This window comes from Taudactylus pleione, unplaced genomic scaffold, assembly GCF_031769625.1.
Source record: "Taudactylus pleione unplaced genomic scaffold, aTauple2 ptg000199l, whole genome shotgun sequence".
NCBI classification, from domain to species: Eukaryota; Metazoa; Chordata; class Amphibia; order Anura; family Myobatrachidae; genus Taudactylus; species Taudactylus pleione.
Window position 1 is genome coordinate 3,539,562 of NW_028284601.1, and position 24,813 is coordinate 3,564,374.

Genomic DNA, 24,813 nt, shown 5'->3' on the forward strand with positions numbered 1-24,813 from the left:
ATCAGACATTTACAAAGGTTCTGCACTTTAATGACTCCATCCTTGTGTAAAGGACAAAGGTTGCCATCTCCACATTACTGATGTATATAAAAGGCAATTGCTGTGTGTACAGAGCACTTCTACCAGTGTATGTTACCAGGAGGAAGCAGACATGGCATATGTTCCAGCTGCGGGCTACCAGCCAGTCTACAACCCGGTAAGTGCCAGCTTCCCCTTTCTGTCCATGAGATGCACTCTCCTCTTACTAGCTTATCATAGGGAAACCACACTCATCAGTCAAGGGTCCTGATTCATTACGGATCGCAAATGTGATTCCGTACGCAGACGGTCGATTGTTGTGCACTGCACATGCATATGCATCGCAGAGTGCGTGCGCAAAGAGACCAATCAGACCCATTGCAGAGTGATTGACAGAAAGTGAGCATTTGGGGGTGATGATGGGGGGGATGGTCGGTGAAACACAGGCGTGCTAGTGTGTTTTAATGCCAATACAGGGGTGTGCATAAATTAGTCATTGCAATGCATACACAGCTTGCGTGCAACGAGGTTAGCTATTTCTGAGTAAGGTCCGACCTTGTGCAAGTGTGCGTGAGGCTCCGATGTTACTTGATGGTACCGATGGTTTTGCAGGCTTGCAAAGTATTACGGATGTTTGTAAGAGGAGGTGGGCATCCTTATGTTGGCCTGCAACGGCATAGCGATGGCAGGCATTAGCATATTTTTGCAGTGGGACTGCGTGCGTAATCGCAGCTGTGATTGCAATAGCGATCCGTAATGAAGCAGGCCCAAGGTTCCTTCTGAGACAGCTATATTATATAGCAAAATAGTCTTATATTAGAAATGTTATAGCATGCACCTCTGACAATTAGACATTCCCCATAGTTCTTATCTCAGTACATGATGGCCCCTAGATAATGTCTGGAAAATTAATTGGAAGAATGTTCATAAGGACATTTCTGCAAACTATCATTTTTCTGAGGATTCTTTCATTAAATAGATCAAGGGGTCTATTTACTAAGCAGTGTTAGGAGACAGAGTGAAAAGTGATAATGTGCCAGCCAATCAGCTCCTAACTGCCATCTCACAGGCTGTGTTTGAAAACAGTTGGGAGCTGATTGGCTGGTACCTTATCACTTTTTACTCTGTCTCCCAACACTGTTTAGTAAATAGACCTCCAAACCTTATATAGCAGTTAGGCACAAGATGCAGCTTTCTGTTACCAGTCATGAAACGCGTTCAGTTGTATTCCCTCCATCATACACTTGCACTCACTTTCAGATGTGGACGCTAATGCATTAGGTGATGCGATTTTGTATGTTGAGTGCAAATATGCTAATGCTACAGCCGCCTGGAAATGTATTGAGATGCCCCCGGAAGTCTCGCAGATCCAAGCAACTGCGTACGAGTATGCAGTGGTGATCGCAGATCCTTCGATTATTAATCGACCAAGTGAATAGCCCTATGGTCAGGCAGAATGGCAGCAGGAACTAAGACACTGGCGCCATGTTTTCTGCATAAGGAATGGCAGATGTAGGCAGATATACGCCATGAAAATATTCACAACACTCTGGCACTCCCTGTTACCTTCCACAAAACAGCTCCTGTCTGTCAGTCACTTGCAAATAAATCCTATCTACAACCGTAGTGGCATGTGAACACAATCCAGTTGCCAAGGGTGCACATTGTGGCACTGACGATGATGTGCAGAGGTCCTGGCTATATACAGGGGCCAGGGTCCTGCTATGCGTAGTGAATGGTGAGGGTCCCAGGGAGAGTGACTGCACCAAAGGACTGTTATTGGGAAGGGAAGACATTTAGCAAAATCGGCTATGCAGAGATCCATTTTCACTTTTGCGCACATAGGTGCTGGCGCAGCATTACACGCAAGTCGGCTGCAGCTGCACTCGTACTCTGTGCACGTAACCATATGCATCCGCACTGCCCCTGTCCATCGGTCTGTGGGAGCAGCCATCATTACTATCAGTGCGCATTTCCACCAACTAATCAGATGGATCACTGCATAACCCACAATTCCGCCTGCACGCCCACCAGCTGCACTCGCTCAACCCCATTACCAACCAGTTACACCCTGCCTGCCATAGGTAGAGCTGTAACAGATTTGTACAACACTGGGTCATCCGTAGTAGCTCATAGTTGTGTACACTTGGTCAGGGATCATGCGCAGAGCTAAAAGACTCAAGATCCCTCCGCACAATGGACTTGAGTGCATTAGAATCTTTGCTTGATTATTAGTGGATGATGTTATTGCATTTATAGTGTCACATTTTTCCAAAAGTCACTTTCACCACCTTTATAGAGTAAAAATATTGGGGTGCACATCATGGTGGCCGAATCCTCCTACCAAAAAACCCCCAAAAAACAACTTATGGTGCATACACATGGTCAGATTTTTCTTCAGATCTGAACGATAATGGTGCATACACACGATCAGATTTTTTCTTCAGATATGGACGATAACGATTTAAAAATCGTTCAGTCGTTCATATCTGATGGAAAATCGTTCATATCTGACATGCCTGAACGATGGACGATCAACGATGCGCGTTCCCGTTTGTCAGATAACGATATCTGACATCTGATGGGTTTGCAGTCAGACTTGGACGATTCCATTCATTTTAATGCAGTCAAAAATCGTTCAATCGTTCAAATCGTTTAGTCGTTCAGTCGTTCATCTGACAAATCTGACAAGTCTGACAAATCTGACCGTGTGTACGCTCCATAACTATTTAAAAAAACGTTCATATCTGAAGGAAAATCTGACATATCTGACATGTCTGAACGATGAACGATGCGCGTTCCCGATGGTCAGATAACAATATCTGACATCTGATGTGCTTGCAGTCAGTTTTGGATGATTTCAGTCATTTTAATGAAGTCAAAAATCGTTCGTAGTTCAAATCGTTCAAATCGTTGGTCAAATCGTTTAATCGTTCATCTGACACATCTGACCGTGTGTATGCTCCATTAGTAAGTACAGTAGTATTGTTTTGTTTTATGGGGGGAGGGGGGGGGCTGCCATCAAGGTGTGCTCCCCACTTTTTTATGCATTGACCCCTTACTTTACTGACTCTTTACTTGTTTTAAAGGAAAAAGAGCAAAAAAATCAGTTATATTGGTGCACTCTACCTCCAAAAAGAGTTAACGCATAAAGGGGGTCATTCAGACCCACTCGCGAGCGGCAGTACGCTCGCAAGTGGGTCGATGTTCCCCACTGCGCATGCGCACGACGGAGGGAGCTCCGTCGTGCGCATGCACGAGACCCGGCGAGCGAAGGACTTTCCTTCGCTCGGAGTGTCTCATCAAAGGGGGCGTGCTGTCGATGGTGACTGACAGCCCCTTTGGTGGGTGTGCCGGGGGCGTGCCTGCCAGACGGAGGCGTTCCCAAGGGAACGCCTACCGTCTGAAGCCGGCCCCACTGACATCACTAGTGTCCGGCTCTGAATCAGGGCCAAAATCTTTATTTTTTGGATATGCTTTAAAAATTATACTGGCAAGCAATGATAAAGTTACATATATAGATGTCAAGATAAATACATAAAATAGAAATCGAGCGAAACATAAGGTAAAAAAATATAGAAAGATGGTGTTTATAGAAATGAAATAAAGGGATTAAAATTGCTGAGCACTGCTGTCAATTATTCTATCTATATTATGTTTATTCAAGTGTCAATATACTCACAAATGGATGCGATTCTGTGATTTCAAAAGAAGGTTCCACTGTTGTATTATAGGTATAAATAATTATAAGATCATTCAATGTAAGAATATAAATATCACAGATATATAGTAGACTGAATGCTTCCTATTAATGGTGCATACACACGGTCAGATTTTTCCTTCAGATATGAACGATAACGATTTAAAAATCGTTCAGTCGTTCTGAACATGTATCTGACATGCCTGAACGATGGACGATGAGCGATGCGCGTTCCCGTTTGTCAGATAACGATATCTGACATCTGATGTGTTTGCAGTCAGACTTGGACGATTCCATTCATTTTAATGCAGTCAAAAATCGTTCAAATCGTTCAAATCATTCAAAACTTTGGTAAAATCGTTCAAATCATTCAATCGTTCATCTGACAAATCTGACCGTGTGTATGCTCCATAATCGTGTACTGAATACTGATTCACGAAGAGTGGAATTTCCTATAATACTGGCTCATGTAGGAATGATACTTTTTATAGTTGTTACATAACACATTCAAATTGTTCTAATTGTATCAATTGATGTCAGTGTGTGTTCATATTACATAATGTAACAACTTTCTCTTTGGTGTTAAGTGAGAGGAATCCTATTACATAGATGTTAGTTTTGTGAATTAATGTGAATTAATTCAGACAAATATATGCACATGCGTGTGTTCAATAGCACATGGACACAATCATTCAAATCTTATTAGATTGTGTCCTGGCTTGTACTAGACCACTGTATAAAATATAATGTCTTATTTGGCAGTTAACGCACGCACGGCTTTTATCTTGACATCTATATATGAAACTTTATCATTGTTTGCCAGTATAATTTTTAAAGCATATCCAATAAATTAAGATTTTATGCGTTTATTCTTTTTGGAGATAGAGTGCACCAATATAACTAATTTTCTTCTATTTTCCTTTTGAACATATGTATTTAATCAGTTGGTAGCACCGCCATATTTCCTGACTATACTTAGAGTGGTAATTACTCTTTACTTGTAGTATTTTGGGTGAAAAAAATCTCCTATTTGCTAACATTATAAGCATAATACTATCTAGTGTGGGAAGATCTTTCTTTCTTTTGTGTTCTTTACTCGTTTTGCTTGATGTTCTTTTTCTTCTGTGCCCCCTTTATTAAACGTTTCTCGCCCATCCATCTCCCTGCAGTCTGTCCCTTACAGGAGCCCCATCCATGGTGGCTTACGCCCCGGTATGTCGGTCTACATCCAAGGTTCAATCCCGAATCACGCTAACAGGTAACCAGGATTCTATCAAAGTCTAATAACCTCTGGGTCACAAAGTCACATGATCCAAGTCTGAATGCGCTGCTTGAACACAGGTGACTCGATTCTAATAAGCCTTTTTTGCCTTAACTGTGTTCATTCTGTTTATTCAGAGACTGACTGATCTCTCCAAGGAAGCTATATATTTGCTATATTTCTAATGGGAGAAGTGAGAACACACAGGTTTAACCATATCTTTGCATAATAATATTAATAATAATATAATATAATAGTATAATAATATCCAGAGAAGTCTGTGTACAGTAAATACATTACACTACATAGGAGACTGTATTGGGGTCAGTATAAATCATTTTATACACTTTATATGATATTGTATTGGCTTCAGTGTAAATGGTTTTATACACTTTATATGATACTGTATTGGGTGTAGTATAAATCCTTTTATACACTTTATATGATACTATTGGGTTCTGTATAAATCCTTTATATACTTTATATGAGACTGTATTGTGTTCAGTAGAAATCCTATTATAAACTTCAATATGATACTGTATTGGGTTCAGTATAAATCCTTGTATACACTTAATATGAGGCTGTATTGTATTCAGTAGAGAACCTTTTATACACTTTATATGATATTGTATTGGGTCTATCAATATATGATACTGTGTTGGGTCCAGTTTAAATAATTGTATACACTTTATATTATCTGAAAACAAAAAGAAATGGAAAACTAAGTCCCCCAAAAGGAAGCACCATTCCACTAATTTAATTTTTTTATCAATATAAAGGATCTCTTCAATTATAAAAAAAACTTTCCTGACCTTAGTGAATAAAAAATTCTAAACACTCTTTTATATTCTATTCGAACTTTATCTGCTACAGCCTATCAAGAGATGTTTTATAATTTTTTTTTATAGAAGATCATTTCCCCCCTCTCGTAGTCATTTAATTGGGCTTTCCTCTTTGCCTCCAATTATATTGTTTATATTAGGGATGTGCAGGCTCGGTTCTACACATCCCTAGTTTATATATATATATATATATATATATAATTTAAGAGATCTGTTATATTGATATATAATTTAAAACAAATATATATTATTTTTTACATTAGTTGAATAGCGCTTCCATTTCGGAGGACTTGGTTCTCCAATTCATTTTGTTTTCTGCACCTTGAGGTTAAGCAATTCCTCTTATTAGTAAGCTGCAGTCCAACTAATCTGCCATCAAGTCAGACCAGCGCCCAGGTGTGTATTCTTTGTGTCTTTGTGATACTGTATTGGGGTCAGTATAAATCATTTTATACACTTTATATGATACTGTATTGGGGTCGGTATAAATCCTTTTATACACTTTATATGATACTGTATTGGGGTCGGTATAAATCCTTTTATACACTTTATATGATACTGTATTAGGTGCAATATAAATCCTTTTATACACTTTATATGATACTGTATTGGGGTCAGTATAAATCATTTTATATTCTTTATATGATACTGTATTAGGTGCAATATAAATCCTTTTATACACTTTATATAAGACTGTACTGGGTTTAGTATAAATTATTTTATACACTTTATATGATACTGTATTGGGGTCAGTATAAATCGTTTTATACACTTTATATGATACTGTATTGGGGTCAGTATAAATCATTTTATATTCTTTATATGATACTGTATTAGGTGCAATATAAATCCTTTTATACACTTTATATAAGACCTGGGTTTAGTATAAATTATTTTATACACTTTATATGATACTGTATTGGGGTCAGTATAAATCGTTTTATACACTTTATATGATACTGTATTGGGGTCAGTATAAATCATTTTATATTCTTTATATGATACTGTATTAGGTGCAATATAAATCCTTTTATACACTTTATATGATACTGTATTGGGTTTAGTATAAATTATTTTATACACTTTATATGATACTGTATTGGGGTCAGTATAAATCGTTTTATACACTTTCTATGATATTGTGTTGGGTCAGTACTCTCTCAGCAACACTAACTCAAGGTTTCAGTAATTTAAAACGAATGTTTTACCTGAAAGATAATTCCCCTCTGTCAGAGGAAGTTTTATAATTTTTATTTTAAAAATGGACATATCCAGTAATTTATATTAAAGTCATCACACAACAGATTATATGATATGCAACATTGTTCTTCTTGGTTTATGGTTGAGAAATAATATTTAACTCTCCAGCTCCTTGCAGTATTGACGAAGTGAAAGATTTTTTTGGTTCTATTGTAGTGACAATGCTTTTAAAATTGCATGATAGAGGCTGGCTTAAATATCCATCTTATAAGTAGATAGGTAACACAAGGTAATATATGCATTTTATTTGCTGGAAAGCAGCAAAAACTTTGATAATTTGCAAGTCATTATTGGCAAATGGGAGATGTGAGTTTAATAAAAAATATTAAAACATATACAAGATTCTCTTTTAAAGGTTTCCATGCACTTTATATATATAGATGGGGAGAAATTAAAGAAATGGGAATACATTTCAGCGGTATGCAGTCACGATGTCGGCATTCAGCATGTCGACATTTACAATATCGGTAGCAGAAGGTCGACATTGATGATGTTAACAAGGTTAAAATGTCAACATCATTAATGTGAAAACCTGGAAAATGTCGACATTATTTCCACATTGTGAGGAGGCTTGGAGTTAGGATTATGGTTGCTAACATGGTTAAGGACCGAATTAGGTCAAAACGACAATATTGACATGCTAACAATGTCCACATACCATCAGAGGCGGCCCTAAGCATAGACAAACTAGGCAAACATTTTTAATGCTTTCCGGCAAATAAAATGCATATATTACAGTGTTATCTAACCTATCTACTTATGAGATGGATATTTAAGCCAACCTCTATCGCGCAAATTTTAAAAGCATTAGAACAAAAAAAAGCATTGTCCAAGGGCATCCAAGCCCACCTGGGGCCGGTGAAGGTTTGGTGCAGGCACGGCCGGGGCACCTGCTGCCGACTGGGCAGAGACTGTGCAGCATCCACGATCAGAACTCACCTAACAGCTCCGATCAGGCCTGGCAGCAGCAAATAGTGAGCGGACAGCAGCGTAACAGCCGGCGGCAGTTTGCTGGGGTGGGGCATCAGGATGGCAGCTAGTGTTTAGCGCCAGCCTGCTCTGGCACGTCACAAGATCAGAATGAGCTTCTGCACATGAGCAGAGGCTCATTCAGGACTTTAAGTAAATGGTCGCTGGAGGACTGCTGCGCCATGGGCCTTTGTGGGGCTCGGAGTAGTGTCACACATCACGGCTCTGTGCTCTGCCTCCAGCAATCATAACACATAGCTGCAGCCTGCCAGCCTGATACAGAAAAAGCAGGTCCGCCTAACGCGGCTTGCTGTACCTTGAGTCAGACAGCTCTGCAGGCTGTGCTCAAATAAAGTAAGTTTGGAACTGGGAGAGGGGGCAGGGTGTTGTGGTGCTCACTGCTGGGAGAGGAGTGCTCTGCTGGGATTGGGGTGGTGGGATAAGGGTGGGTGCTGACCAGGGGCGTATCTATAATGGGTGCAGGGTGTGCGATGCACATGGGCCCCCGAGTCCAGGGGGGGCCCGCACCGCACACCCTGCACCCATATTATTTAAAACTTACCTCTCAGAGGTCCCGCGCCGGGTGTCAGCGCTGTACAAAAAGCCGAAAAAAATGGCCACCATGGCCATTTTTTCCAGCGTTTTGCATATGCGCAGTAGACTCCGGGCACACTCTAGTGCCCAGAGCCTACTAATGCTCCGGTGGCCGGCCAGCCACGTCTGTTAGCTGCCAGCCGCCGGGAAGAGAGGAGGGGGTTCCGGACGGGGAAGGCACACGGGCCCCCTCCTCTCTAAAAACACCCCTGGTGCTGACACTGTGCTGTGATGGCATAGGGGGGTGCTGTATTGGTTGAGGGCCCCTTATGTGAGGTCACACCCCTTTTTCGGATCCCACGTGGAAGGGGGCACCACTCAAAATCTCGCTTAGGGCAGTAATTTGGCTCTGCATACCATCTGTGTTGACATGCAGAATATCGACATGTTAAATGTTGACATTCTGGCCGTCGAACATATATTCCGAACCCATTTCAGCAGGATGGTGAATGAAAGAGAAAGAGGTTTTGACAAAAATGTAAATAACGGGAGCAGATATCAGCCGGAGATGGGGTGGAAAGGGGAAGGAATTTCAGCAGACGCGGAAGTAAATGGGAACAGATTTCAGGGTGAGGAAGAGGTGATAGAGTTTAGCAGAAGTGAGGAGACGTAGGATGATCATTATTGTGATTCCCCCTTATTATCTATTGCTTCATTCTATCTGACAGATTCAGTGTAAACCTCTCCTGTGGTCAGTATGATGGATCAGACATTGCCCTCCACTTTAATCCCCGGTTTGATGGAAAGGACAATGTCGTGTTTAATTCTTTCCAGTCGGGGTCTTGGGGAAGTGAGGAGAAAAAGAAACATGGTTTCCCCTTTCGCAAAGGAGGTCACTTTGAGGTGGTCTTTCTGGTCAATCTATCAGGTATCCAGGTGAGTAAATAAATGACTGACACACACACACACACACACACACACACACACACACACACACACACACACACACACACACACACACACACACACACACACTTTAACCCAAAACAGTACACTTTAACCCAAAACAGTACACTTTAACCCAAAACAGTACACTTTAACCCAAAACAGTACACTTTAAATATTGCAGGGTTTTTTTTTCCTTTCCTGACTATGAGTATGAAGTTTCCAGAGTTGTTCAAGAACGTTCCAGGATAGACTCCTCTCCTTTGGTTATAATGACTGTTGCTTCTATCCATCCAGGTAAACGTGAATGGCTCTGCATTCTTTGAGTATCGCCACAGGATTCCTCTACAACGGGTGGAATGTCTGCATGTAGCTGGAGATGTTTCCCTCCGTTCCGTGACCATAGTTGGAGGAGGGGTGAGTGAAGTGCTGGTATATAGGTGGAAAATTAAAGAACATTCAAACATGCTGGTGACTGTGCCCCCCTGTCGCTGGGCCTGGGTGGCTGTGGAATGGAGATAGATGAAAGGGGAATTTGATGGTGACTGTGGGAGGAGATAGATGGCATGGGAACATGCTGGTGTCTGAGGGAGGAGATAGATGGAAGGGGAACATGCTGGTGACTATGGGAGGAGATAGATGGAAGGAGAACATGCTGGTGACTTTGGGAGGAGATAGATGGAAGGGGAACTTGATAATGACTGTGAAAGGAGATAGGTGGAAGGGGAACATGCTGGTGACTGTGGAAGGAGATATATGGTAAGGGAACATGCTGGTGACTGTGGGATGAGATAGGTGGAAGGGGAACATGCTGGTGACTGTGGGATGAGATAGGTGGAAGGGGAACATGCTGGTGACTGTGGAAGGAGATAGATGGAAAGGGAACATGCTGGTGACTTTGGGAGAAGATAGATGGAAGGTTAACTTGATGATGACTGTGAAAGAAGATAGGTGGAAGGGGAACATGCTGTTGACTGTGGGTGGAGGTAAATGGAAGGGGAACATACTGGTGACTAAGGGAGGAGATAGATGGAAGGGGACCATGCTGGTGATTTTGGGAGGAGACAGATGAAGGGGATCTTGATGATGACTGTGAAAGGAGATAGGTGGAAGGGGAACATGTGACTGTGGGTGAAGATAAATTGAAGGGGAACACACTGGTGTCTGAGCGATGAGATAGATGGAAGGGGAACATGCTGGTGACTGTGGGACGAGATTGATGGAGTAGTTACATGCTGGTGACTTTGGAAGGAGTTAGGCAGAAGGGGAACATGTTGGTGACTATGGGAGGAAATAAATGGAAGGGAAACATGCTGGTGGCTGGCTGTGGGACAGAGATAGATGGAAGGGGAACATGCTGGTGACTGTAGGAGAAGATAGAAGGAAGGGGAACATGCTGGTGACTGTGGGAGGAGATAGATGGTAGGGTAACATGCTGGTGACTGTGGAATGAGGAAGATGGAATGGGAGCATGCTGGTGACTGTAGGAGGAGATAGATGGAAGGGGAACATGCTGGTGACTGTGGGAGGAGATGGAAGGAAGGGGATTATGCTGGTGACTGTGGTAGGAGATAGATGGAAGAGAAAGATGCTGGTGACTGTGATAGGAGATAGATGGTAAGGGAACATGCTGGTGACTGTGGTAGGAGATAGATGGAAGGGGAACATGCTGGTGACTGTGGGAGGAGATAGAAGGAAGGGGATTATGCTGGTGACTGTGGTAGGAGATAGATGGAAGAGAAAGATGCTGGTGAATGAAGGAAGAGGGGCATGAAAATGAAACATGCTAATGACTGAGTGAGAAGATAGGTGGGAGAAGTACATGCTGTTTTTTTGAAAAAATATATAAGATGACTGTGATGGAGGATACATGTGGAAATGATTATGTTGAGGACTGACTGGAGATAGGTAGCTAGAGGCAGACACTTGCCTGTGAATGTAGAAGGTGATAAGTTGAAGAGAACAGGAAAGTAAAATATAGAGAATATCATGAGTATGAGAAAAGTGTGGAAATCACAATACTGATGGACTTCTGTCTGACCATGCTCATTTATATTACAGGGTCCGATGACTGGCCCTTCCTTCCCTACTGGAGGGGTAAGTGACATATAAGAGAGATACTAGAGGAGACAGACAGACCTCATATTGTGATATGGTTGCTTCTGGTATCACTGAACACATTGACATATTGGTTCATCTCCCTTTCTTTCCTTCTCTCAAGGCAATGCCAGGCTACCCACCCGTGAACCTGCCTGTGAGTACACTTTAACCAGCCTCTTGTTATATGTATGTAAATATGGGGTGTGATATGTATTACCGCCGGGCGCATTCAATTTCCGACAGGGGCTGGCCGTCAAAGGAGGAAATCCCGATCGTTCTAAAGGTAAGTATTTACTAACCTAAGCTAACCCCCCCTAACCCTAACTCTCCTTAGGAGTGCCTAACCCTAACCTCCCCCCCTGTGCCTAACCCTAACCTCCCCCCCGGGGGTGCCTAACCCTCCCTCCCTCCCCCTAACCTAACCCTAACCTCCCGGGGGGGTGCCTAACTCTAAGTCCCCCCCGTGAGCCCTAAACCTAACCCTCCCTCCCCCCGCGGCTGTCTGCTGCGGTGCCCGGAATCCGCTCGATCGGGATGCCGGACGCCGGTCTCCCGACGTCAGGCAAATTACAGGCGTCTACATTTAGACACCTGTCATTCGTCCCTAGTCGGGATAAAGCAGTCTGGAAGCCGGCGGTCGGCATTTAGACCGTCGGGTTCCAGACTACATCCCGTAAATATGTTCCCTTAGCTCATTTTACAGTTAGAAGAAAAACTCTGTCTTTGGTGTCTGGTATGTGATAGGCTGATGCCTAGAGCACAACATGCACTATTCTCCCATCAGGACACACACATGGATAAAATATAGTTCACTGCTTTATCTTTTTTGAAATGAGTAATTTTTATTGATTTTCACCAAAAAGTGCAAAGAAACAAAGATAACAAAGTCAATGGTGAGGCGCAGGGTTACTAAAGTTGATTCTGCGGTTCCCACCATTGACTTCAATAGAGGGAGCCGTTCATTGGCTGAGAGGAGGGGACTGACCTCTCTCAGCCAATGAATGCTCAGACACGGCCCTACAAAGGGAAAAGCTGCGTCTGAGCTCTTCATTCGGGAGGTAACAACCATCGTGATTGTTACCTAATTTGTGGGTTGCGTTTCTCGTTTTTTTATTTTACGAAGATGCCTACACGGAGAAGGGGACCGGTCCAGGTAATGTAGGTGAGTATGTGTGAGTGAGTGTCCTTAATGCCCCACATGCTGGTACTTGTGGTTCTCCAAGTACCAGCATGCGGGGGAGGCTTGCTGGGATCTGCAGTTCTGCTCGTAAAGAAAATGTTTACACTTATCTTTTGTTACACTACACTTACACTATCAATCCGCTACCCAGGGGTGGCGGGATAGCCCGAGCTTTCAGCCTAGGCCTGGGGTGTCCTGGAGAGGGGGACCCCTTCATTGGGGGGATCCCCAACTCCCCAGGGATCCCTTGCCTGGGCTGACTAGCGGTCAGGAGTAATGTTTCGGCTGGGGAACCCGGTGATAGGGTTTCCCTGGCTGTGACATTACCCCCCCACTAGAAAGGGTCCAGTGCTGGTTCTGGAAATTACAGGGGAACCCTACGCATTTTTTCCCCTGTAATTCCAGAACCGGATCAGAGCGTGCTTAGTACAGTGGAACCCTACACATTTTTTTTCCTGTACTTACACAACCAGGACTGGCTATCAAAACCGGGGCTGGTTGTGTATTTAGGGAGGGACCCCATGTCATTTGTTTTTAAACTTTAACTCTTTCTAAGCTCTTTACAGTAAGATACATGCATACATCTCACTGATGTATGCATGTATCTGTGTCAAACGAACTGCTCATACTGAAAATTAAAGCATGAAGCAGTTCTATTCAGTCGGGGCTTTGAAATTCGTTTTGAAGTTTGATTTGTACATGAACATGCACAATCGAACATCAAATCACTGTACAAAAATGAACCAAATCGACTTCGATTTAGAAAAGGCTTCTAAAATCGAATTTTAGTAAATGTGGGATTTGAAGAGGAATTTGTACTTTCTATTTGAGGTGAGCTAAATCAATCATCAAAACGAAAGTAGAAAACGAACTTTGATAAATACAGTATACCCCCAAATCTTTACCAAGCAGCGGCCATGTGATAATGAATTTTTACGATACAAGGGCCCACTTTGGTATATCTGCCAGGGCTGATAAAACTCTATGTTACACCTATATGTAGTGAGAATACAGGAGTCCCAGGTCTGCGTTATATATATATGCATGCTATTAATGTATGTTTGGGTGTATTGGCTACCTTAGTAATATATCTTTCCCTATCCTGACAGGTAATGGGAGGACCTATCTATAACCCGGTTAGTAGACAAAAGTCATGTGTGACTGTCTCACACTGTCCTGTCTGTGTGTCTCTGTCTGTTTCTTTGTGTACAGCTCCATGACTGTCTCTCGGTGGAGGTGTCTCTGTCATTGTCTGTCTCTCTGTACGTGTTTGCGCCTATGTCTCCTGACACTTCCTGTATTTTGTCCCTCACAGCCAGTTCCGTACTTTGGAAACATACCTGGTGGGGTGTCACCTAATAGAACGTTTGTGGTGAGAGGACTTATACCACAGGGGGGGAAGAAGTAAGTGAGCATCCAAATATTTTACTCTTACCAGGTACTATATAACCCTATCAACCACTCGACTGCTGTTGTCACATCTGATGGGATCACGCCAGACTGGACTTTTATGGACATGGTACTCTACCAGGAGCTGCCATGCTCTGCTTAGACTGCTGGCGCCTTTGTTGCCTTGACAACCTTCCCTCATCCCCTCCTCCCACGCCGGACGCAGTGAAGGGTGAGCCTAAAAGGACAGTCTTCCTGCAGTCAGAGCCCAAGGAACTCAGAACTGCCACATACTGGTCTCCACGGCCACGCAGACTGAGATGGGCGATCCTAACAAGATCGCCCACAGGAGCTCCCTAGTGCAGCTGCACCTCGGAGCCAGGCAGCGCCACAGCAGTGACCGGAGATCCTCAGGAACGCCCACCCCCTGCTACTAGCCTCTTTTTTTTTTACTGTATAAAACAACTCTTTCAAAAAAAAAAAAGTCCCAAATTTGTTGATTTTATTTCCTAAATATGTAAATAATAGCTATGTAAACTTTATTCAGTATAATTTCATTAACAAATATGCATATTTGTTAAAATAATATATACTGCATTCGGTTTAAATTAGAGATGGACCATTTCTGCTGGTTTCGGTTCTAATTCGTCGGGCCAGTTTTGGTTTTGCTAAACTGCGTGACCGGTTTTGGTTTTGGATTTTTTGCCAAAAATTTGCAGAAAAAGCTAAAATCACATAATTTGAGCATTTGAGAGTACAACAATATCAGAAAGGTCAGGCTCACACATAGCACTCGTGGACACACTTAGGGGTAAATTTACTAAAGTGAGAGTTTTTAGAAGTGAGTTTTAGAAGAGATGTTTCCCATAGCAACCAATCAGATTCTAGCTATTATCTTCTAGAAGGTGCTAGTTAACCACTTTTAACCAGGCTTTCCCTGACATGGTCGTATCTGATACAACCAGTCAGAAGTGCCCACTAGACGGCTGCGGGAAGCTAATCTTCCAGCAGCCGCCTACATCAGACCTACTGGTCCCTCTGCAACTGTGGCTGCCCCTCCAGCATTTCTCGATCACTGCTGGCCACAGTGATCGGATATATATATATATATATATATACACTGTATATGTGTATATACAGTATATATGTATATATATATGTGTGTACATATATATATGTGTGTGTATATATATTTGTGTATATATATATGTGTATATATACAGATATAGATATCACAGTGCCTCTGATTAGGGACAGCAACCGACCATTGTTGATTTGCAAATCATCGATGGTCTGACTGAAAACAAGTGGTTTGCCATTGCTGGTAACCATCAACGTTGCACCATCGATGGCAACCCTTAATCGATGTTTAGGAAATATCGGCAGTTGTGGTCTACACAGATCTCGACCAATCGCTAAACAATTGATGGTTTCTAACGATGGTTGAACCATCGATGGTACAGCTGTCAATGGCCATCACTACAGTATAGCATAAAAATTGCTATTTTTATGGTATACTGTATTCTAAAAAATTTTTTTTTTAAATAAAATAGTGATGGATAAGTTTAATTTAAGTTCTTGACCTAATTCAATCATAAGAGAAACCGACAATTTTGGAGCGGTTTTTGGAAAACTAATTAATCAGTTAATAGGTTAAATGTTAAGTAGAATCTGATTGGTTGCTATGGGCAACATCTCTTCTACAACTCACTTCTAAAAAAAAATCTCACTTTAGTAAATTGACCCCTTAGACTCTCCTCAGAGTTTTGTGACATTTCTGTTTCTGAACACATAGGGCCCAATTCAGACCCTGTCGCAAGCGCTGAGCGCTCTCAACCGGGTCAATGGTGGCCCACAGCGCATGCGCATGATGGAGCCGGCTTCGTCGTGCGCATGCACAAGACCCGGATAGCGACGGGCAATCCGTTGCTCCAGGTCTCGTACCAAAGGGGGCGTGCTATCGATGTTGAGTGACAGCACTCCCCCTTTGGTGGGCGGGCCGGGGGAGTGGCTGCCCAGACGGAGGCATTCCCATGTGAACGCCTCCATTTGGGGCCGGCCCCACTGACATCACGAGTGATGTCAGTGGGAGAGATTTTGGCTCTGTTAGAGCCGAAATCTCTCTGGGGCTTGCGGCAATGAGACCCTACCACAAGGGTCTCGTCGCAAGCCCGATGGTCGCGATGGTCTTGACCATCGCGACCATCTTCCTGGTCGCTTGCTATAGCTGTGTGTGGTCACCCACAGCTATGCGAGCGGCCAGGAGGTCGTTCTAAAAAAAAAAAAGGACCGGCCCTGATTCAGAGCGAGCGCTCTATCAGAGCGACCGGATCTGATTCAGGGCCATAGTTTGTTCTACTGCCTTTGTGGTTTTAATTTTTGTACACCTCTTCTACACAAATATCCCCCTCATCCTCTTGCACTTCCTCGGTGGCATCCTCAATTTCTATGTCATCAGCTATATTTGTGCTGCTCATCCCCACATTTGCAGAGGGAGCAGAAATGATGGAAGGCGGCTTTTCTGCGAGTACAACAGTATCAGAAAGGTCAGGCTCACACATTGCACTCGTGGACACACTTGGGGGTATATTTATCAAAGTTTGTTTTTACTTTTGTTTTGATGTTCAATTTAGCTCACCTCAAATCGAATCAAAACGTATGTACAAAACCCTCTTCAAATCCCACATAAAATTTGATTTTAAAAGCCTTTTCTAATTCAAATTCGATTAGGTTCGATTTTGAACAGTGATTTGTTGTTTGATTTTGCATGTTCATGTACAAATTGAACAGCAAATCCCACTTCAGAACGAACTTCAAAGCCCCAACTGATTAGAACTGCTTCATGCTTTCATTTTCAGCATGAGCTGTTAGTTTTGACACAGATAAATGCATACATCAGTGAGATGCATGCATGTATCTTACTGTAAAACAATTAAATTATTTAATAATTTTTTTTGGAATGCACAGCTCTATTCCTGCGTGGACTGGAGCCACAGGGCTTATATATGCACATGAACTAAGCGCACCAAACAGTACAAACAATGCAATTATTTAATTAAATTTTTTGATGGCGCAGGTCTAATCAAACAGCATGGAGTGGAGTCACAGGGCTTATATATGCACGTGAATGTCTTACTGATGGACACACCACTGCCAATACAACAGAATACAGCACAGCATACAGCAGCATGACTAAGCAGCATAGCCACTTGTGACTTGTGAGCCTGGACACAGCCTATACAGCAGAGTACAGCACAGCATACAAAAGCGTGCACCCTCCCCCCCTATACACATTGACTTAGCAGCACAGCCACTTGTGACTTGTGAGTCTGGACACAGCCTATACAGCAGAGTACAGCACAGCATACAAAAGCGTGCACCCTCCCCCCCTATACACATTCACTAAGCAGCACAGCCACTTGTGAGACTGGACACAGCACAGCCTACACAGCAGAGTTAAGCACAGCATACAGTACATCAGCGTGCCTGACAAAGAAATGGCACAGAGTCCCGTCCACTGCGCCTTATATAGAATCCAAAACCCATGAGAATCTGACGCTGCGAGGATGACATTTTGCCTCGAAGTGTCTTCCATGTGGGAAGACCTGAGCGGCTGCTGGGATTGATTTGGATTTGCAATGTTCGGGTGGGTTCGGATTTCAAGACATTGCGAACTGCTCATCTCTAGTTTAACAACCTGTAGCTACTATTTACATAATTTGATCATTTAAAAAAAGCAAGTTATGTGGTCAATTAGCTCTGTTATATCCAGTACACACCCCACTATTCCTTATTAATAGCTATCTTATCATCTCTATCATCTCCTGCTTATATTGACTAAGTGTTATTCTTTCGCATGAGGCATATCATTACCCAGCTCTATTATTTTACATACAATGACACATTATTACCCACCTCTATCACCCCCTGCACAATGGCACATTATTAGTCACCTCTATTATCTCCTGCACAATGGTACATTATTAGTCACCTCTATCATCTCCTGCACAATGACACATTATTAGTCACCTCTATCATCCACTGCACAATGGTACATTAGTCACCTCTATCATCCCCTGCACAATGGCACATTATTAGTCACCTCTATCATCCCCTGCACAATGGCACATTATTAGTCACCTCTATCATCCCCTGCACAATGGCACATTATTAGTCACCTCTATCATCCCCTGCACAATGGCATATTATTAGTCACCTCTATCATCTCCTGCACAATGGCACATTATTAGTCACCTCTATCACCCCCTGCACAATTATTAGTCACCTCTATCATCCCCTGCACAATTATTAGTCACCTCTATCATCCCCTGCACAATGGCACATTATTAGTCACATCTATCATCCACTGCACAATTATTAGTCACCTCTATCATCCCCTGCACAATGGCACATTATTAGTCACCTCTATCACCCCCTGCACAATTATTAGTCACCTCTATCATCCCCTGCACAATTATTAGTCACCTCTATCATCCCCTGCACAATGGCACATTATTAGTCACATCTATCACCCCCTGCACAATTATTAGTCACCTCTATCATCCCCTGCACAATGGCACATTACGTATTACCCATCTATATCATCCTCTGCACTATGGCACATTATTAACCAGCTCTATCATCTGCTCCACAATCATCTACTTTATTCTGAGCTGTTGCACATTACTAAATTATCTTCTGAACTTTGGCACGTTATTAGTTACTTTTGTTCTTTCCTAAGTTTAAATCACATATAAGTGGAAATTATGCGGTGACAATCTGCTCTCGCTTTCCAGGTTCCATATTAATTTTAACACCTCATCAGGTGAAACAGCTCTACATTTCAATGTCCGTATAAATGAGAAAACAGTGGTGAGGAACAGCAAGCTCGGGGGGTCCTGGGGCCCTGAGGAGAAACACATGTCATTTAACCCCTTCATGCAAGGGCAGTACTTTGATGTGAGTATATGTGTAATGTGTATCCACATCATAGATCAAGGACAGACTTTGTGATTGGTTGGGGCTGCATACAATAGTGGCCACAAGGTATAATATGGATGTGGTCTATTTAGTTTTTGGTGTTACCTCAATTTAAGCAAGGCCACTTATGCCAGACCGGCATCCGGTCATTAGATAAACAGTAAAAAGTTAGACAGGCAATAGGTCGACAGGGTCATTAGGTCGACACAGAAATGGTCAACACTTTTTTTTTTTTTTAGAATTAGGGATAGGCACTTACAGGATGGTTAAGCACTAGAAGGGATGGTTAGGGTCAGCCACCAACCCCGACGGTTAGGGTTAGGTACCAAAGGGAGGGTTAGGGTAAAGATTAGGGCTACAAAACAAAACATGTGTCGACCATTTCTGTGTCAACCTAATGACCCTGTTGACCTTCTGTGCCGGTCGACCTATTTATCAATCGACCTTTAATGTATCGACTTTCAGACCCTGTTGACCTGCAGTCCCCGACACGGGCCCCCTCCTCTCTGTCCGGCAGCTGGCCGTGCACTAGAGTGCGCCCAGAGTCTATAGCGCATACACAGGTCACCAGGAAAAATGGCCGCAGCGGCCATATTCCCTGTACTGAGCATGTGCAAACGATGGGAAAATGGCCGTGGCGGCCATTTTCCAGCCGTTTTTACAGGTGCAGACACCGAAGCCGATGTGGAACTCCGGAGAGGTAAGTTTAATGGGTGCACCCATTATAGATACGCCCCTGCTTCAGACCCTGTCGACCTATTGCCTGTTTAACTAGTATTGTCTACCTAAATATTGTCCCCTAATTATACCAGCCATCCACTAAGGCTAAGGGGAAGATTTATCAAAGCTTGGAGAGAGATAAAGTGGAGAGAGTACCAAACAATCAACTCCTAAGTGTCACTTTACAGACTGTGTTTGAAAAACGACAGTTAGGAGCTGATTGGTTGGTACTTGATCTCTCTCCAAATTTTGATAAATCTGCTCCCAAGTCTGAAGAATGCCCCAGCCATTGTCCCCTCAATAATTCAGCCTGTAATCCTTCAGTACCATCCTCCCCTGTATCCCTGTCTTCCTGAGTCCCTGCACTACTGACTCATGGCTGTTGTAATGTACAATTTCCAGGGACATGTTGTGTTAGAGGTGCATCTGAGCTCGTCACAGGTGGTGTAATCTCCCCCAAACATGCTTCAGAAACATCTAAAGCCCATCTGTCTTCACCCCGACTTGTGTCCTTCGTCTACTTGAAGCTGCTGCACTTTAATACATGCATTTAACCACAAAACATAGTTCTACATAGTAAAACCAAAAAGTGTAATCGCTGTGCTGGAGACTGAGGGCCTGATTCTGACCCGCTCGTGAGCGCTGAGCGCTCGCAAGCGGGTCGATGGTGCCTTAGTGCGCATGCGCACGACGGAGGGAGCTCCATCGTGCGCATGCGCGAGACCCAAATAACGACAGGGTAGCCGTCGTTATGGGTCTCGCACCAAAGGGGGCGTGCTGTCGATGGTGATTGATGGTAACCCACAGCTATGCGAGCGTCCAAGAGGCCGCTCCAATGTTAAGTAGGAGGGCCCTGATTCAGAGCGAGTGCTCTGGTTAGAGTGTCCGGCTCTGAATCAGGCCCTGAGATCAAAAGTGCACTCGGATCTGCAAGGCTGGCAAGAAGCGTCTTTTGTCCTCAGACGCATCCTGCTGCATTACCATATTTTAGCATCGCTGGTATTGGCGTCCATCACTGAATGGACCCCTTGGTCCTATATAAAAGGAGGCTTCTATAAAGTTCTGAATACCTCTGCCAAGAACAGGCGAATGGTCACCTGCAGGTGGGCAATCAATTTCAAGTCCCCCCCCAACCCCCCAGTTTAGAACTTCTAAACTAGAGGACCTTGCTTCATCATAACTAAAATTTCTCTGGAGGTAATTAGGTTTAGAACTCGCATGGAGGATAGGAGGATTCCATCATTCCTCCTCTCCTTAACTATCTATTTTGAAAGCTGTCATTTTTGCGATGACAGCTTTTTGGGAAATAGATAGTTTTCCCTCTCTACACTAACTTACCGCCGCTGTAATCAGTGCTGCGCATGTGCTGTTACATCCGTAAAAGCAGCGCATGCGCAGCACTGCCTACAGCTGCGGTAATTGTGTGCCCCACTCCTCCCTCCCCCCTCCACTCACCTCCCCCCCATCCCAGGGGCGCCGCGAGGGGGGGGAGTGGGTACAAATTACTTGGGCCTGGGCTTCCTGAGGGGCCCGGGTCCGACACCACCCCCAACTACCTCACAGCAGCCCAGCACAAAGCGTGTGCTGAGCTGCAGTGGAGACTGCTCGTGGCTGCTGAGCAGCAGCCACAAGCAGTCTCCTATGCCTGTGAGGGGAGCGATCACACTGATCGTCCCCCCCACGGCTTTGCGCCAGGCTTAGGGGGCTCAGAGCGCCCCCCTCGCCAGCGCCGTGAAAATATATATTTTTTTCTTTCAGAAGGGTACATGGCCACGCCTCCCGTGATTAGGCCATGACCCCTGTTACCCGGGCCCGCCACGGCTCTTGGCGGGCCTGCCCATCCCGACTTAACTGCCCGCTGCAGCCGCCTCTGCCTGCTGTTCTGACACGTGTTCTCCAGGCAGAACACAGTAAAGTTTAGAAAAGAAAAAAAACTTTTTTTTTTTTTCTAAACTTTACTGTGGGCCTGATTCAGAGCCGGACGCAGCGCTCGCTCTGAATCATGGCCCTCCTACCTCAACTTGGAGCGGCCTCATGGACGCTCGCATAGCTGTGGGTTACCACCCACAGCTATAACGAGCGTCCATGATGATGGTCGCGATGGTCAAGACCATTGCGACCATCGGGCTTACGACGAGACCCTGCGGTAGGGTCTCGCTGCCGCAAGCCCTAGAATGATTTTGGCTCTATCAGAGCCAAAATCACTCCCACTGACATCACTACTGATGTCAGTGGGGCCGGCCCCAGACGGTAGGCGTTCCCATGGGAACGCCTCCGTCTGGCAGCCACGCCCCCGGCACGCCCACCAAAGGGGGTGTGCTGTCACTCACCATCGACAGCACGCCCCCTTTGGTGCGAGACCCCGAGCGACGGATTCCTCGCCGCTCGCCGGGTCTCGCGCATGCGCACGACAGAGCTCCCTCCGTCGTGCGCATGCGCATTCGGGCACCATCGACCCTCTTGTGAGCGTCCTTCGCTCGCGAGCAGGTCTGAATTAGGCCCTGTGTTCTGTCTGGAGAACACGTGTCAGATCAGCCACTGGAGCCAGAGGAGAGACCAGGAAGCGCCGGAGGGAGCGGAGGAGAACCTGCCCACGCTGATACAGGTAAGTGTTACCTACTATACTCCACCTCACAGTGGTGGATAGCAACTATCAAATTCCGCAAATACATAATTTTCGGAATTTGATGAATACCATAATTTCCATATCCCCATACTAATGTACTAATGTATGGGGAGTGTGGAAATTAACGCAGGCGGACTTAACCAGGAGATATCAGTGATATCTTCTGTGTTAAGTGTCTTCATGAATACTAAAATAACGGTAATTAAGGAAAATGTCCTTAAAAACTTTATTTTAGTGTTGATGAATAGGCCCCTTAGTCCTAACATATAAAACTGCAAATGCAGGATAAAATTGCCCCTGATCTATCCAAACACTACCCCTTCTCACCAGCAATACCCACTTTGCTTACGGCACAAACCACTTTCAAGTAAGCTCCATCTCTTTTGGAGCCAGGGATTAGGTATAGTATAAAACAAATTGGTGACTGGCTCTTGTGTTCTCTAAGCAACTCATAGCGTCTAGCTTAGTTCTGACTCGTGTATACATGACTTGGAGAAGCAGACCCCATATCATGCATAGAGGCCATGGCCAACTAATGGTAGCTGGCATTACACTTTGCTGTGCAGCAAGATTCATAGAGATGACGATCGAAGTGCTGAGGACCCCAGTTTATGAATGAGAGACAGCAGAGTGATGAATAAGTTTCTCTATACTGCCCACAAGCAGTTGCCCATAACAAATGTACTTGCACCTCTCTAGATGATGTTTATTTTCTCTCCTTCCAGGTCTCCATCCGCAATGGCAATGGCCGTTACAAGATATTTGTGAATGGACAACCGTTCTGTGAATATGTTCATCGGTTCCAGAACCTGCCGTTTATTACTACTCTGGAGGTTGCAGGAGATGTGGTGTTGTCACTTGTACAGTTCTAAGCAACTTCCAATACGCTCCTAGGTGATGAGTAAGAAACCTGGCCGGTGCTCTGCATTAGTGTAGTCGGGATGGGCAGGCACACAGGCCTCAGAGTCTGGAGCTCTGCTCTTGTGCTAATCACCAATAAAATCTGTTTGTTTTACAAATGAGGAAATGGTTCTTTATGTGTAATCCATTGTAAGTGCTTAGATTCAATAGAGAAGAAACTTCGGACAAGATAGTCATTGTAAAATGCCGCGACCACCATGCTTTTGAAACATCTACCAGTGTCTCCAGCGCTGACTGTTATAGCTATATCATACGCCACAAGAAAAAGATTGGTCAAGGTTTAGCACATCACATATAGTATCACATCAGAAGAAGTTCACTTACATTAATATTATTATCGCTAATGAAAATAGTATTACATAGTATTGTGCACTGTACATTGGAGAGGTGTAATAGTAAAAAAAAAAATGTACCCGAAAAATTTTTCCTCTACTAGAGTAAAACACATAAACAATGTTACTGAGGTCTTATTATTTTGTTAAAATTAACAAAATTCCACATGAAATCTTAAACACTGCAGACTACTTTCGTGAATTTGGAGTTAAAAACATCAGTTATAAAGTAAATCATTCTAACAATACATGCGGATATTTTTATCAATTTCAAAAACACCAACATTTAACTGTAGTTATTTTATGTCATCAGATAATCATTGCGGACTTCTTTAGCTTCCAGCCCAACACAGTTTTATTAACTGCGGTGACCGGCGTAATTCACTTTCTTTTTTTTTTTTTTTTTTCTCTCCTCCAGCTCTTTCTTTTCTCTTTTAGGGGCCTATTTATCAAAGCTTTTTTTCTGAAAATAATGCAGAATATTATTTACTAATAGCCTAATGAAGGAGATTTCACAGAAATATCCTGCAAAAGGCTAATTAGCGCTGCAGATCACAGTCCCCATTATTATCTGACTTTGCTTTTTGGAGTTTGGCCCTGCTGGTTTAAGCCATCCTCAGATGGCGTAAACCACTTTATGCCTATGGGGGCATTCTTGCAGGAGAGGGATCTTACGAACAGTAGGAGGGTCTTACGCTTGCTCAGATGATTGCCAGAGGGCCCAAACTTGAGAAGGCACTTTCTCTTAACCACTTGCCTGGTGTAGTTGCATCATTTGTGAACACACCAGGCAGTGCGTTAACTGACATGGTCGCAAACTATGCGACCTGTCAGAAGTGCAGACTGGATGGCTGCCAGAAGATAATAATCCAGCAGCCACCAATGGCAGAGGGACCTCCCCGACACTCCGCATCCATCCCTGCGCCGTCCCCCAGTGACTGCCGTTCGGCTAATCACTGCTGATTGGTCAGTCCGGCAAGACCCCCTACCCGGCTGGTGCAAAGAGCAGCAACCACCAAGGAAATGTAAATTAGCC

The 24,813-nt window shown here is 43.8% G+C and overlaps 1 protein-coding gene across 2 annotated transcripts; it reads left to right on the top strand.

Annotated features, from left to right (window-relative positions):
- The first annotated feature begins 151 nt into the window (after window positions 1-151).
- Window positions 152-23,396, top strand: LOC148518713 (galectin-4-like). 2 transcript variants are annotated; one of them, XM_088477169.1, is made up of 10 exons: window positions 152-196; window positions 4,888-4,976; window positions 9,313-9,520; window positions 9,827-9,955; window positions 11,591-11,626; window positions 11,751-11,783; window positions 13,919-13,945; window positions 14,125-14,213; window positions 18,995-19,157; window positions 23,250-23,396. In XM_088477169.1, exons 1-10 carry the CDS (start codon window positions 152-154, stop codon window positions 23,394-23,396), a joined length of 966 nt encoding a protein of 321 aa, XP_088333295.1. The 2 variants fall into 2 exon arrangements, with proteins under 2 accessions (XP_088333295.1, XP_088333294.1); XM_088477168.1 differs by having other exon boundaries at window positions 9,827-9,946.
- The last annotated feature ends 1,417 nt before the right edge of the window (window positions 23,397-24,813 follow it).

Coding starts and splice junctions, on each gene's coding strand:
- LOC148518713 (XM_088477169.1), top strand. CDS start 152: ATGGCATATGTTCCAGCTGCGGGCTACCAGCCAGTCTACAACCCG. Junction 11,627..11,750: donor CTTCCTTCCCTACTGGAGGG/GTAAGTGACATA, acceptor CCTTCTCTCAAG/GCAATGCCAGGCTACCCACC. Junction 14,214..18,994: donor ATACCACAGGGGGGGAAGAA/GTAAGTGAGCAT, acceptor CTCGCTTTCCAG/GTTCCATATTAATTTTAACA.